Source organism: Lagopus leucura, unplaced genomic scaffold (assembly GCF_019238085.1).
Source record: "Lagopus leucura isolate 7727_CA_CO unplaced genomic scaffold, USGS_WTPT01 Super-Scaffold_100035, whole genome shotgun sequence".
NCBI lineage: Eukaryota > Metazoa > Chordata > Aves > Galliformes > Phasianidae > Lagopus > Lagopus leucura.
In genome coordinates this window covers 599551-614998 of record NW_024962284.1, presented here as the reverse complement: position 1 = coordinate 614998, position 15448 = coordinate 599551, and the positions used below count along the sequence as shown (strand labels likewise).

Below are 15448 nucleotides of genomic sequence, written 5' to 3'. Positions count from 1 at the left end.
CCCTGGTTGGCCTTTGCTGACAGGTTCAGAGCTGCATCTGCATGCCTCAGCCAGCCTGCAATCACTGTGCCAGCTCTGCCGGACAGTGCAGGGAGCTGGACTGGCACTCAGCCCTGACCAGAAGATGTACATTTTTAAGTAGTGTGTTAATCGCATTAACACTTGAGGAAATTTGAAGTTACTCTGTGTGTAACATGTTAATGTAACAATTGAGAGGGCTACTATTAGATGGTGCTAGAAAACAATATTTCAAAGAACAGTTAGCTTCATGCGAATTCCTGCTTTGTCCTGCAGTGGCAGGGACAATTCAGTTTGGATTCGAGAATCTTCATGTTCAGCTTTTCAATTTAAGGTTAATATTAAGGATTTAGCATGTGTGTATATATACACACGTATATATAGTGCACTTTCTACAGGAAAAGCATGACTGAGTTCTGTACAGTTTAAGAACAGAATGCTGTTATCTTGATTTGCAGCCTAGCAAACACATGAGCAAAAGCAAAACACAAAGGAAAAACAGTCTAAAACCAGTGCTTTATTTACAACTGCTAAAGCAAATTGAAACTGCAACCATTGTGAAGATCAGACCGTTCTGGTGGCACTTCATCATAAGTCATCAGCTTCAAAATGGACAAGAGTTGGGAGCTGCCACGTTTAAAGGAAGCAGTAGTAAGAACCAAATGAAGTCACTGCTGCCTCCTTTTCTACCTGCCTTCCCTGCACATCCTTTCTCAGACTTGGAAAAAAAGACACCTAATCCAGCTACAGTAGGATTTAGTGTTTTGACATAGCACAACAAAGGTCAACACTGTCTATTTCTGTCTGGACCTGGATTAGTCCAAAGCCAAAGGAAACTTGCAGCCATTGATGAATATAGGCTCATTAGAGAGGAGGAAGACTGAAACAGGAGGGGGAACGTGTCAGTTCTGCAGAGGTTACTGGAGGACAAGAAAGCCAAATAAGCAGAGACTTGGAGCAGGGAAAACCAGAATGTGCAAGTATTTGGTACAGAAAACAGATGAGATAAAACAGTGCTTTTGTGCAGCTGCTTTGTAGAGTCAGAGCAGGAGGCTTCTGCAGTGGAGGTTTGTCTCGTGTGAGAAAGAGCTTTTTGTTTCTGGTCTTTCCCCAGACAGGCATAGTGTTTTTAAAGTTATAAATCTCTTACTGGAATTAGAGGCAGTCTTGAATAATTTAGCTATGGAAGATCACAGCTAGGGTGTAACGCAAGTGAGATGCTGATTAGCCCAATGCAAAGACAGAGAAGGGAAAGGAACTTTTATTTTCCAGCTACCACACTGCATTGCACGTTTGTGGGGAACACTTGTTTTGTAAACCGAACTGGTTGGGGTGTGCTTTGCCACATGCCTGACACCAGCACTGCAGACAGGGCTCTGCAAAGCAAGTTAATTGTTTCTTAGGTTGCCTCCTATATTAATAAATAAATCCCTTAACCTTTGGATTGAATCTTTCCTCGACCTCTCCAGCATCACCCCACCAGCATGGTTTAGAAGTTTTACTGGACCTCAGCCGCACCTTTCAAAGTGCTTTAATAGCAGGGTGCTCTAATACCTGAAATTTACTGTAACAAGGCTGTAATTAGCTTTCTCATCTGTCCTCTTAAAATCTTTTGCTCTATACGTGTGCAAATCAAGGCAGCTTGTGGACTCTGACTCAGCCTTCCTGTTGGGTCCATTCAAAGCTTTACCTAGATGGATGATGAAGACCAAGCGAGCAATCAACGTTGTGCTCCTCAGCAACTCTTCGCTGAAACCACCGGAAAGTATCGGGGTTAGTACCTAATGCTAACTTCATTTCAAAACTACAGATTTCATTTCAACACTGACACCAAGGATATTAACAGGTCTCCAAGTCAACAGGAAACAGAGACCAAGCACAAAAATCATACAATCACAAGGTTGGAAAGGACCTACAAGATCACCTAGTCCAACTGTCTTCCCATTACCATTGCTACCACAAGCACTAAACCAGATCTCGTAGCTCCTCATCCAGACACCTCTTGAATGCTGCCAGGGTCAGCAGCTTCACCACCTCCCTGGGCAGCCATTCCAGTGCCTCACCACTCTGAAAGAAGTTTTTCCTTATGTCTAAGAGCTTAGTGGCCGCACTGGACTAAGTTGCACGTTCATAATTCCAAAGTTTATAAATCATCACCCTAAACTTTGCAGCTTCCAAAGCTCTGATTTATTAAACTTGTATTGACAAATGTCTGGATTTGTCAGATTTGGCAATTATCAGTAATGGAGATAAGACAAAAGTATCCCTTAAGAATTGGCTGCAAGAAATAAAGGCATGAACATCAAAACCATGTGATATGTGGAAATCCAGTTAGAATGAAGTGGTCACTGCAGGGCAGGCGGCTGTCCAGATGGTGGCTGATGAGTGGCTGGAGGGCTACAAGCACAACCACACCACCGTGTTCCTGCAGCTGCTCACCTTCATCATCCACTCCTGCAGCTGCCAAGGGATGGTGACAGAGTGATGCTGTGGGAGGTGGACAACACCGCTATCATCCAGTGGCTGACGGAGCTCTTCCAGGAGCACTTGTCCAAGTACCTGCTGTCCCTGCAGATACAGCCCTGATGCTGTGTATGGCAGTGGCCCTGTGGTGCAGTGTCCTGTACAGTGGTTTACTGCTCGGTGGCCTCATGGAGGAGTTGAGGACGTGAATGCAGCACTTCCCAGCATCATTCCTCACCGATGGACAGCTCAAGTACTTGGGGTGGACCCTGTATGACAAGCAGGTGGAGGTGCAGCCACACTGTATCCGTGCACTGCAGGATCTGTAGGTGCTGTGGAACATGGCTGCTCAGATGGAGCTGTTCACTGGGTGCTCCAAAGGCTGCTTGTTAGTCGTGGTGCTGGATAAAGACTCGGAGGTGGAGTTTGCAGGGCTGTTGATCGAGGAATTCTCCCGGAGGCGCTATGGCCAACTGTCACCCGGTGTACCTGGTGGTGTTTGGCATTCACCGCACTGCCACCAGACTGTTACTGTACTGTAACTGTGCCTGTAGGACCCTCATCGTGACAGTGACATGGCATTACCATGTGACAGTGACAACTGCCTGTTTGTCTGCCTGCTGTGCCATTTCTTCCTCTGCAGCGAGCTCCACGAGCATGCCACGTTCCTGGTGGACAGCTTACGGGACTGCACCAGAAAGTGGCTGCACAAGTGGGAAAGGGTCCGTACCATGCTGCTGTAGGATGCCCTCACTGACTGCCAGAAGGCCCTCCTGGAGCTGTTGGCCACTGCCACCACATGGGTGACACAGGGACAGCCCCCCAAGGATGGAGACACCCTCAGAAGCTGCAGCATAAAGTACAGGTGGAAGAACACGTGTCTCAGCCATTGCTTGGAACCAGTCATGAACTGTTGGCCAAGTTCTCGGTGGACATAGAGAAGGTGATGCTAATGATGGAGGTGTTAAGGTGTATTGAACTCGGGGTGTACTGCACTAGGTGGATGGAGAGGGGGGCTGGCGCAGGCACTGGCCCAGCTCAAGGAGCTGGTGCAGAAACATATGGGGCTGGAGGTTTTGAGGGCAGATGCCTGTGCTTTGGATCATTCTGTGACCCACAACTGCCACTGTGTGGGCATGGGGACCTCATCTGGAGCTGGTGACTGTGCTGTCATTAGAATACTCATTTTATCTTCGAGAACATTGGCAAAACACTGGTGAAAAGTTATTTGGAATGTCTGTTGGGAAGTCCCAAAGATCCCAAAGCATGGCAGACCTAGAAAGGCTCTGAACAAGTCTGTCAATCACGTAATTTTAGTTCAGTGAAACTGCTGCACAAGAACCAAGATCAAGTCCCCACTTTGGACACAAGATAGTAGAGGATGAAGAAAACAACAATCAGTCCTATAGAAACAAAGCAGAGTAACTTGCGGTTCTCCCTCCCGGACCGTGTCATGGTGGTGAAACGCTTCACACTGCCAGTCAGCAGGCCTGTCACACTCATAAAATCTGAATCCTGGAGGAGAAAGAAAACACAGAAAGAGGCATTTTAAACTGGAAAAGCAGTCCACGAAGAGTCCTGCTTCCTGCTTAAAAAACAATTGCAGCAGGAGCTGCACAGTAACTGTCTGTGTCTCTGTGCCTATCATGTCTCTCTCAGTAGGAACTTCCCTGCCATTGCTCATGGCAACGGCACAAGTAAATACTTCATACAAAGGAAATGTCTCTACATAAGCTAGCACCACTAATGCATGCCAGGTCAGACTAAAAAGCACCAAAATCATGCAGTTTCTTTCCATCAGTTCTCTCTTTTCAGCATGGGGCAGCATGCATCTGTACCACCACCAGGTGGTAGCAAACAGGTCTCAGATCAATGCAGTTATCATTTTGACTCCTTGTCTGTTTTCCTTACTCATAAACTACCTCCCAGTTTTTGATCATGTTTCTCCTGAAACATCTCAAAATCTCTCTAACAGAAGCACAATTTCATGCTGATTCAGGGCTTCTCCTTTAAGATCTCTTGCCTTTACACCTCTTATTCCAGCTCTCCACTCTTCTAATTTCTGGACTGAACAAATATCCATTTCAGTTACTCAACACCATCAGCGTACACGGCTATTAAACTTCCAAGCTGAGCTCCCACCTTTGACCAAACTGGTTTCAACATGGAAATTCATGTTTTTTACACTATTTTTGGTTCCTTACCATGCCATCCAGGTATCGGTTTTGTTCATCTGCATCTTTATCAATATCCAGAGCCAGCTACAGAGCACAAGAGAGAACACTGATATTAATGAACTTATAACACGAAGACAACCTAGAATGCATCTAAATGCTTGTAAAACCTGAAACACATGCTAGAGGATGCAGTGGCTTGCTCTTCATCTGCCACACAAACAGGTTTGTGAAGCACAGCCACAAAACAAGGTTCTTACTGCTCTTTCAGGCTGTCGGAATTCTTCAGCTGTAGAAATAAAGCTTGGCAAGGTGGCAGAAACTTTCATATGTCAGACATATAAAGCTCCTTCCAGCAATGCTGCCAACAGATGATGGACCAAAGATTCAGAATTGCCTCCTACTGGTACAAGCCATGCCATCGCATGACCACAGGGCTCTCCGAGGGCCGTTAAGACGTAGGAAGCCCACTGACCACACATTCGTGTTGCTCGTGAGACCCTGCAAGCGTACAACCGCGATAACCGCCTTTCCTTCACCACAGCACCAGCAACTCACCGACTTCAGCCTGGTGACTTTGCTGGCCAGGCTCTCTGCCATGCGCTTGTTTTCCACGTCCAGCATATCCTCCATGGCAACCGCATTCTGTCCTGAGAAGAAAAAAGATGCGTCTCATCAGCCTGGCGCGGTGCACCGCACATCCCCGCGGCGCGCTGGGCGCACTGCCCCATATGGCGGCGGGGCGCCCCTCGGCCCCGTTTGGCGGCCCCTCGGCCCAGCGCGCCGCTCGCGGCCTGCCCCTCACCTCGCCCCCAGTCCGCCATGGCGGCGCCCGGCGTGGCGGGAGGCGGTCCCGCCCGGCAGGAAGAGCCCCGCCTCCGCAAAATGGCTGCCGGGCCACCGCCTTCCCAGTTGGGTGGCGGGGCCGGGTGCTAGCGGCGCGTGCCCTTGTGGTTAGCGAGCTCCGAACGCGGGAGATGCGGCAGGGCGCCGGGGACAGGCAGGTAACGGTGCTTCCTCCCGCCTCCCCACCACCTGGGTCTGCCCGCCTCAGGCCGTCCGCCGCCTGGCTGGCTGCCTGTCCTCCCCAGCTCCGCTTGCTTCCCGGGAATGTTTCTGGGTTTGTTTGTTTTTGTAGCTGCTCCCCGCGATGGCAGGAATCGGGGCAGGCCGGGGAGGAGGAGCAGGGAGCTATTTCGGGGAGCGCCGCGATCTGCCGCGGTAATCTTCAGGCAGGGACGGGGGGGCTGTCCCAGCGCTGCGCTGGGAGGGCGTGCATTAAACGTCGGAAAGCAAAGGGAAAGAAGAGGATTAGAGGGGCAGAGAGGGGGGCTGGCCGTACGTGGCTCACCCATCTGCTCTGCTTTATGGACGTAACAGCGAGCCATCTCACTTGATTTTTATTTCTTTTCCTCCTCCTTTTCCCCACCCCTTTCTGGCTCCCTCTCAGCTCTTAGGATCTAGATCCCTTTGCACCACTGTTATCCAGGAGCCCTGGAAGCCCCTCACTCCCCTTCCTCTCTGCTTCCCCTTCCTCTGTTGCTGAGCTGTTGATGTAATGGAGCTCAGGACTGTAGTGGCCACGGTGGAAAACGGGGAGCAAGATGCGGTCCTCAAGGTGCTTCAGATCTACAACCAGGAGGTGAGTAAGCATCACACCTCAGCCTGATGTCACCTGCTTCTGTTGGCAAGCCTGGAAGCAGGTTGGCCTTGTTATGGCATCGCAGTGCTACCCAGCTGTCCCCAGTTTGTCGTCTCTGAGCATCTGTCTCTGTATTTCTTCCCTGGAGATGTCACAGACTGCTTTGTCTTATTACTTGCAGGCTGCATCTTGCTTGATGCTTTGCTAGGAAGCAGCTAAGCAGCCTTGCTTTATCTCGTTTATGCTGGAAGAAAAGCACATGGAAAGGATTTTCTTTATTATCCAGATCACAAGTTAAACCCCATGGGGGAATAATCGTGGGCATGAAGAGTGAGTAGGAGGAGCCTTGATGTTGAGCAAGGCTTGGAGGTAATAAAGCTCACACCAAGGGAGGAGCTGCAGGTGGAATTGTTGTGATTTCTAAGTGAAAGATCATTAGAAACTGGTGTGAACAGAGGCTGGAATTGAATTCAGGTGCCCGATCTGAAAGCTGACACATGGAATAGTGAGTGTGATATATGAAAAAGACTGTGTTGGGAAGCTGAAATGCAAGTGGCTCAGCCTTACAGTGGCAAAGATCATCTGCAGGGGTAGTTCCCTTTTGAAACTGTCTGCCAGGGAAATTTCCTTGAGAGGGTTTCCACCAGGCTAGAGCTGGCCCTGCAGATCTGTGACTCATTCTGCACCATTCCAAAGTAGGAGGGAAAAGCTGGTGGGGAAAACCTGTGAATATTTTACAAGAGTGTGCAAGAGGGGAAGAGCACTTCTATTTCCAGCAGTTGGTTTTGAAACAGGAGAGGTCTTAGCTAAGGACAGTGGATCCCTGTTAAAAGGACGGTCTGCAGGATTAGCATTGCTGGCAGCAGCTGGCATGCTGGAGAATTTAGGATAGCAAATGGCATTTGTTGTGCAACCATGTTGAGGCATCAAAACCAATGCCTTGAATTCCTCCAGCTGGTTTCTTTGTCAGCATATCAAGCGTAGGAAACTCGTGAGAATGTCAATGATTTTGCCAGCCTGTCTGGAAGAAATGGAGCAGCTGAAGAGATGAAACTGATGATAAACCAAGTGACTTCCTCGCATCATTTTTTACTGCAAAAGCTGATGTTATATCCTTCCCTAGTGTGTGTGTGTGTGTATATATATTTAATTCACTATTAAATATGGAGTCAGTTCCTGGTTGCCAGGAATAAAATACAGTTAAAGCAAACCCACAGGTGTGTTATGAAAATATATGTAAATGAGCTCACAGGAGCCTGCAAAGAAGCTCTGGAAATGCCCTGTGCAGGAAATCAGTCTGGCTAACGTTCTGACTTGAGAAGATTCAGTGATACAAGGAGAAGCTCCGCTCTGCATGGAGTTGGGGATGCTGTAGGAGCAAAGAACAAGGATTTGTTTGCAAGTAGCAAGGAGGTGAGGCTTTCTTTTAGGAAGGAAAAGAAACAATAACAAGGGGAGAAGAGTGTAGGCATACCTTGATGGTGTCACTGAGTGTAGTCAAGGTATTTTGCCCAGCAAGGCTGTGGATACTGAGTATCTGGAGGTGCTCAAGGCCAGTCTGAGCGACGTTTTGGGCATACTGATCTGGTGGTGTTCGTGCCTGTGGCAAGGTGTTGGAATTGAGATGATCTTTAAGGTCCCTTAAGACCCAAACCATTCTATGAGTTATGGGGTATTTGGAATGTGTTGAATACCCACCTCACAGCTGCAGTATATAAAATTAAGCTCATCCATCAGAGAGGCGCAGCTTTGGCCTGTGACATGCAGTGTTCACCATTGAGCCAGCAGAAGAGTGCAATGGGTATTCATCAAATGTTTTTCAGGGATGAAAGAGAAGGAAAGCAACTTTGACCTGGCAGCATAGGCTGTATGTTGGCTTTTCAAACAAGTTTCATTCCTGCTTGTGATGAGATGTAGTTGGAGTTGCTGGATACAAGCTGTGTTGAACAGAGAAGACAATAATGAAGCAAAACTCTCAGCAGCAGGAAAACTGTCCTTGTGTCTGGCTCCTCAGGAGCCTGTGCTGCTTGTTACAAATCCTGTGAATACTGCAGACCTCTCTAAGTCCTCTGACACCTTGCCTCTTTGATTCCCTGCCTCTGAGCTGGTAAGAACTGCTCTTAAGAAGGCTTGTATGTCTTTGCAGTGTGTTTTGCAGACCTGTTGCTTTCAGGCTTATGTCCATTCCCCGTTGGGGAAGGCAGTTTTGTGGAATTTTTTAAACTCATACCTTGTTTCTCTTCTGCCCTACAGAAATCTCAGTGCTTCACCTTTGATGATGAGGAACGGGAGGAGAGGAAGGTAGGCATGCTCTTTGGCTTCTTGTTTTTGTTGGATAATGAAATCTGCAGCTCTGAGCTTGTGTGGCAATGCTTGGAGGTGGCAGCTCCTGCAGGGCAGGAGATGGTTTCTTACTCCTGAACCTGATGAAGTACCTGGTAGGTTCTAGTAAGTGGTGGCTGAGGATAAAAATCAGCATTCTTCCAACATTAGCAATCACTTTGGGCTTTGTGATGCATATAGCATCAGCAGCATGCATGAGAAGTGTGATCGTGTGTGTTTGTGTGTAAATGGTGCAAGTCTGCTAAGAAAAGTTCACAGGAGCATGTAGATAAGTGCTTTTGCTCAGAGCCATCTGCAGGATTTGACCAAGGCTGTGTATTAAGAAACCCTTTCAGCTGGAATAATCTGGCACTCAGTGGAAAGAAATATCCCTGTCCATTTCCACTCGTGGCATTTCTCTTATGCCAGGGCAGGCCTTTGCACAGCTGCACTGTGGATATGCTTGGTGGGATCTGCTTTAAGAAAAACACCTTTGTTTTTCTTCTGCCTGGGATATTTTCCATCTGGATCAGTTTTGTGGTGGACTGTGTGTGGAAGCAGGGGATTACTGGTGGAGTATGATGTTTTGATATGTGTAGTTAAAACCTAGCTGCACTGGGTTGTGTGAAGCTTTACCTTTTGCTCTTGTACTTTTCCATGTTTGCTATCACGTATGTTATTGTTACTCACAAGGGTTAGATCTTCAGCTGTGATAAATCAGTGTTACTGGAGCTCTGTCAGTCTGTACCTACTGAGGATCTGGGCTAGTAGGGCTCCAGACAGCTCTGAGATTTAGGGAGGTTCTTTTTATTTGAATCTTCTGAGGTCTTTTCCCCTCCTTTCTTACCACATCACGTGCACTTCTGAACCCATTTTATTCCTTTTCCCCTCCCACAGCAGTTCTCTGGTGCTTCTCAGCCTCAGCAGTCTGTTTTTGGAGCACCCAAAGCAGATGCTTCTCTGGTCTTAAGGCTCTGGGTGTGGCTGAACCACTGCTGTTGAATTGACTGCTGATCCTCAGTGAAGATATAAGGGACTTATTTGCCCTGCTTTCTTAGCTTATTGCAGCTGTCAGGTAACCCATGTTAGCCAAAACCATCCTAACCATGGGTGAAGCTAAAATAAGTAGTTGTTCACTCAGTCAGCAACAGCTGCATCTTCCTGTTCTCCACTTAGATCTGACAGCACTCCCCAGCCATTCTTTGTCTCTTGCTGGTTGTCCTCGCTTGACTTGGGTCAGCGTTAGGTGCCAGAGGCAAACACTTTGAGAGCTGCTGTGCATGGCCTGGATCAGAGCTGTTAGAAGGCCTGTATGTAGATGATGCTTTGTGTCTAGATGATGCTCCCATCTTTAGGGCAGGGTGTTACAGCATGCTACCTTGCACTGGGGCTGCATTGTGAAGTGTCAGCATGTGAGACATTCTTTGTTTTCAACCACACAGAAAATGGCCCAGTTGCTGATCAAGTTCCTGGAAAGAGAGCTCCAGCCATCCTGCCAGGTCACGTGCTTGGAAAGCATCCGCATCCTGTCCCGGGACAAATACTGCCTTGAGCCTTTCACCACCAAGGAAGGGCTGAAGACCCTCTCCAGGCATGCTGGCATTGATTACTCAGAGGAGCTCATCCGAGAGGTCCCAGACTTGGAGGTCATCCTGGAATCCCTCAAATGCCTCTGCAACATTGTCTTCAGCAGCCCGAGGGCACAGGAGCTGACAGCTGAAGCTCGGCTGGTGGTGGGCCTGACAAAGCGCGTCAAACTCTACAATGAGAGGAGCCTTCCTCATGAAGTCAAGTTCTTTGACCTGCGTCTTCTCTTCCTGCTGACAGCGCTGAGAGTGGACATCCGACAGCAGCTAGCCCAGGAGCTCCGGGGCATCAGCCTGATGACAGACACCCTGGAGCTGACTCTTGGCATCAAGTGGATGGACCCCTATGAAGTTGTCACTGAGGAAGGACTGCTTCCACCTTTGCCTCGGCAAGAGACGGAGCGAGCCATGGAAATCCTGAAAGTGCTCTTCAATATCACTTTTGATTCCAGCAAGAGGGAAGTGGATGAGGTAAGCTCCTTGAGTGTTACACCACACTACATTTGCTTGTCTACTGGTTTTCGCCTCTTCTTGCACATCCTTGTGTTAGATACCAGCCCCCATGCGGCCTCTGCTTACATGTAAGTGTAGCAAGAGACTTGTGTGTCTGGACCTTTTTCTGTAGGGCACTGTCTCTGTCTGACACATTAAGACTTTTCAGCATTAAAACCTGCAAGTTGGGCTTTTTTCTTTCTTAATGATATTAATGACTTGTGCAAGTGGGAAAGCAGACCCCCTCCTCCCCCCCCCCCCTCCCCACATAACTCACTTATGTGTGCGTTGTTGCCTTTTGCCTCTGGACAAGATCAAAAGGAGGTCTGACATCATCTCTACTTTATCCCTGGGCCTGCTCCTGGGCCTCTTCCAGCCCTTGACTTGGTGCTGTAGAGTGATGGGGAAGGTATCTGGCAGCAGATTGAGAATCTGGAGGATATTTGCATGTATACCCCCTGATACGAGTGAGCAGGTTGTTGCAGGGCAGGGATGGGGCTGTGGGTTGTAGGGGCAGCAGGATTTGGTTTGTGGAGAATTCACTTTTCTGATCAAGGTTTTCGTTTTCTGTTTTGGAACCAGGAAGATGCTGCTTTGTACCGGCACTTGGGTGCCCTCCTGCGCCACTGCCTCATGATCTCTGCTGACGGGGAGGACCGGACAGAGGAGTTCCACAGGTCTGCTAGATAACTAGATAATGGCCTTTACTGGACACAGCCTCGAGGTCTCCCCAGCGCTGGCCCTGCCTGACCTTGGCATTAACATCCTTTGCTTATATGGTGATTGTTAGGACCACTGCTGAGAAGCAGGCATCTTTTGTCTGGTTTGCAAATTCCTCATGCTGCTAGAGTTCAGAAGTAGCCTTGTCCTTTGCAGTCAAATTGTGTGCAGTCATACCACAGCCTGGTTTACAGGAGAAAAATGTTTGGTCTGCGCCTTCCTGACTGCTGAGGTCATGTTCAGAGTAATGTATCAGGTCCCTTTGATGGTGCTACCCACAGTGAGCCAGGGCAGATGTTTTTTTGTCTTTTTTTTTTAATTAAAGAGTCCCTGGGCTGGTCTTAATTAACTGTACGTCTCCTGAGCCATGCTCAGAAATTGCATGTGTTACACTGTTGGGCCTTATTGGTTCAGGGCTGTCAGCTTTGAGCAAGCAGCACCATCTGTCCCTAGGAAGACCACAATAGAAAGGATCCTGAGCAATGCATTCTAGCAGCCATCAGAGTATGAATGAGTGATGCAGCAGCAGTCCCTAGAGACCACCCTCTCTCCACCTGGCTTGGTCCTAGTTGGCCTCTGTGTCAAGGTCTGTGGTTTTTCTGTTGTCACTGAAGTATTTTTGGACTTTCAGCAAGTTGTTCAACTGTACTGTGGGGTGGAGGAGGGAAGCAGTTTCGCTTATTCAATTCTAGTGGTGTAGGTAACTTGGGATCCAGCCCAAAGAGAGCTTGGTTCTGTTTTCAGAGTCCTTTTGCTCCTGGAAGTTCATGAAGAACCTTGATTCCTGTATAGTTGGTGAATTTCTATGAACAAAGATCCATGACTATGTATACACCTCTGTTCTTTCTTAAGCCACACAGTTAATCTTTTGGGTAACCTGCCCCTGAAATGTCTGGATGTTCTCCTGACCCCAAAAGTCCGCCCGGGATCGCTGGAGTACATGGGTGTCAACATGGATGCGGTTAATATCCTGCTGGATTTCCTAGAACGACGCCTTGACAGGGTAAGCTGAGAGGCTGCTGCACAGAGCTCTTCACTGCTGCTTTTCACAAGTTCAGTGCAGAGCACGTTTCTGTAAGCTTGCATTCAGCCTTGGTGCTGAGCAATTCAATTCATCGTGTCAAAATCACAGGAGTGCAAGTAAAAGGCATGGCTACTTTGGAGACAGTGCTGTACAGAAGTGGCAGTTGTAGTTGGTAGGACTAGAACATTTGTGAACTGGGAGGGTCACTGGCACTGCTGTTATGGCAGGTAGTGAGATTGACAGAGCCAGCAGATGCTTATCTTTGTGATTCAAATATTCTGTTTCACTCAAGTCAGTTATGATTTGGTAGGCAGCTTAATTGGTTGATGCAGGCAAGTCTCTAGACTGGTGGCTTGTTATGACACTGTCCCAACAGTCTGCTGTCAGAAGACTGGCAGTCATAGTGTTATTTGTCAAGAGCATTTGTCTTTCTTTACTCCTCCTGGGCACTTGTCCCGCTTCGTTCCATTGCTTTTGACAGCCTGATTTTTGTACTGTTACTGAACTAGTGGCCATTTTCATTCTCTGGAGTTATTCCAGAGGGTCTTCAGATTTTACTGCTGCACTTATCTGCTCTAGATGTTCTGCACTGAGTAGAAATGCTGAACAGAGGGACTCAGAAAGTCTTGCTGTTGGAGGAATGATGAAACATTGAATTTCCTGTAGCAGAAGCTGTTGTTATGTCTCAGTGTCCCTCTGTTTCCCTGCAGTTCAGTGCTGATGATCTCCACCATGAGCCAGGGAAGTTGAGCTCAGTGTAACTGACATGTTGCTCATCTTGTGAATGCTTCTGCAGGGACATAAGCTGAAGGAGAGCTTGACCCCTGTGCTGAACCTGCTGACTGAGAGTGCCAGAGTCCACCGCCAGACAAGGAAGTTCCTGAAGGCAAAGGTATGCCATGGATTCAGCTGAAAGTCAAGTGGTGGTGCTCTGAGGAGAGAGGAGAATAGCAAGCTGCCTAAATATTGCCATTCTCCAAGGAGACTTCCTCTCTCTGTTAGATTCATATATATGTGGGGTTGAAGCCCATGATGCGCACGGTGTTTTTCTCCACCTCCCCCCGTGCTCTGTGGATTTGTTAGACTTAGCTGACTTGTACAGTGCATGCACTTCTTTCCCTGCCTACCCTACGGATGCTGTTTCAGCTCCAGTTACTGCTTCTCGCTGTGGCTCTGTAGGTGCTGCCTCCGCTGCGGGATGTGAAAAATCGTCCAGAGGTGGGGAACTCGCTGCGGAACAAGCTGGTGCGTTTGATGACCCACATCGACACCGACGTGAAGCACTGTGCAGCTGAATTCCTCTTCGTGCTCTGCAAGGAGAGCGGTGAGTCACAGGGAGTCCTGGGGCGTGGGGTGGTGACCCTCTGCAGAGCACCGCTTCTCCATGGCCTTCAGCTGAGCTCACTGTTGGCACGCGCAGCAGGAGGATCAACACGAGGTCCGTCTCTCTCCTGCTAGTGTCACGGTTCGTGAAGTACACAGGCTACGGGAATGCAGCTGGGCTCCTGGCAGCACGAGGCCTGATGGCTGGTGGCCGGGAGGAGGGAGAGTACTCGGAAGACGAGGACACTGACACGGAGGAGTACAAAGAGGCAAAGCCCAAGTAAGAATTCTGCTTCCTCTCTGTTAGCATCCCCCTTCCTCCACCTCCTTCCTGCTCCAGCTCTATCTCTTTTTTTCCTGTCTATCCCTGCCAACTCCCTTGTCTTCTTTCATTATTGACGTTTTGCCCTTAGTTTTGATGTTGTTCCACTATCTTTACCTTTTTCTTGGGTGAAATGCTTCCGTGGCAGAGCTTTTACCTCTTTGCTTCCCTCCTTTGCACTGGTCTCACTGTTCTTGTAGCATTAATCCTGTGACGGGACGTGTTGAGGAGAAACTTCCCAACCCCATGGAAGGGATGACTGAAGAGCAGAAGGAATACGAAGCCATGAAGTTAGTCAATATGTTTGACAAGTTGTCCAGGTATGAGAAAACTGTGTGTGTTTATGCCTGTATTAGCGTCTGTGTGATTTACATTTATCACTGGCCCCTGCAGACTGTAGGGTCATGAGACTAGGGACGATACCTGGAGAAGTATTTCCAAATTTGCATAAGCTGGGTCCTGTTAAATCATTAATAGGTGCCACAAAGAGGGGCCTAGAGTCTGCTAAGTGTTCTGATTGCCCTCCTGAGGGGTAGGAGGGAAAGAGGCAGTACACTTGATGCATGAGTTTTTCCACGGTGTGTTAAAGGATGAGAACAGACATTGATGTCTCTGTTTTCCTCTGGCCATCCTGCATTGCAGAATGAGACCCTAAAAACAGATTCTATTTCAGGGTAACTGAGAACTGCAAAACCTGTGGGTTGTATTTCCAGCTGTTGCCTCACTGTCCTCATCTCTTACATGGGATTTTTGCTTTTGGTGCTGGCTTGAGGGATTGCTCTGGGCTGCTTCATGCCAGTTTCCTGCAGTTCTTGCTGCAGGACTTCCTTTCCTCCAGTGCTGCTGCAAGTTTGTTACCTTCTCCCTTCTCCTCCCTGGTTGCAGAGAGCAAGTCATCCAACCCATGGGCATCACGCCGAGTGGCAACCTGGCCCCCATGGAGAATGCCATCCATGATATAGCTGATGAGAGGTCCTCTTCTGACTCGGACCTGGGGCTGGACTGATCCTGACCTCTTGCCCCAGCCTCAGAGAGCTGGGCGGCCTCCACCCGCTCTCGTCCAGAACTGGTGCTGCACCTGGAGGCTAGTACCAGACCGGGACTCTCCCCATGGGATCTGAATCCAGCCTGGGCCCCTCACACTTCGCAACGAAGAACCTCCAGCCTCCTTCTCAGCTCTGTAACCACCTCTCCTTCTGGAAGGTCATCATGGCCTGGCTCCACTTGGTCTCTTCCATTGGCAGCTTTGAGAATATCAGACTCCCAATTGCTTCCAGGACTTTTCAGTAGAATTTTTTTTTTTAAATGTATGATGTTTGGGGGGGGGGGGGGGGGCGGAGGTCTCAAGTCGCAGGGGTGAGA

The 15448-nt window shown here is 48.6% G+C and overlaps 2 protein-coding genes across 3 annotated transcripts; one reads left to right on the top strand and one right to left on the bottom strand.

Moving 5' to 3' along the window:
- Positions 1-515: 515 nt before the first annotated feature.
- Positions 516-5539, bottom strand: BET1L (Bet1 golgi vesicular membrane trafficking protein like). The gene is made up of 4 exons (XM_042882739.1): positions 5461-5539; positions 5214-5305; positions 4686-4742; positions 516-3996 (listed from the first exon to the last, which is right to left on the bottom strand). The coding sequence occupies exons 1-4, from the start codon at positions 5477-5479 to the stop codon at positions 3829-3831; spliced, it is 336 nt and encodes a 111-aa protein (XP_042738673.1). The 5' UTR covers positions 5480-5539; the 3' UTR covers positions 516-3828.
- RIC8A (RIC8 guanine nucleotide exchange factor A) lies at positions 5532-15411 on the top strand. 2 transcript variants are annotated; one of them, XM_042882734.1, is made up of 11 exons: positions 5532-5659; positions 6106-6297; positions 8551-8598; positions 10062-10676; positions 11280-11374; positions 12270-12420; positions 13238-13333; positions 13621-13765; positions 13900-14044; positions 14287-14406; positions 14972-15411. In XM_042882734.1, the coding sequence occupies exons 2-11, from the start codon at positions 6214-6216 to the stop codon at positions 15090-15092; spliced, it is 1620 nt and encodes a 539-aa protein (XP_042738668.1). In that variant the 5' UTR covers positions 5532-5659; positions 6106-6213; the 3' UTR covers positions 15093-15411. The 2 variants fall into 2 exon arrangements, with proteins under 2 accessions (XP_042738668.1, XP_042738669.1); XM_042882735.1 differs by lacking the exon at positions 5532-5659 and adding an exon at positions 8121-8404 and having other exon boundaries at positions 6210-6297.
- Positions 15412-15448: the final 37 nt, after the last annotated feature.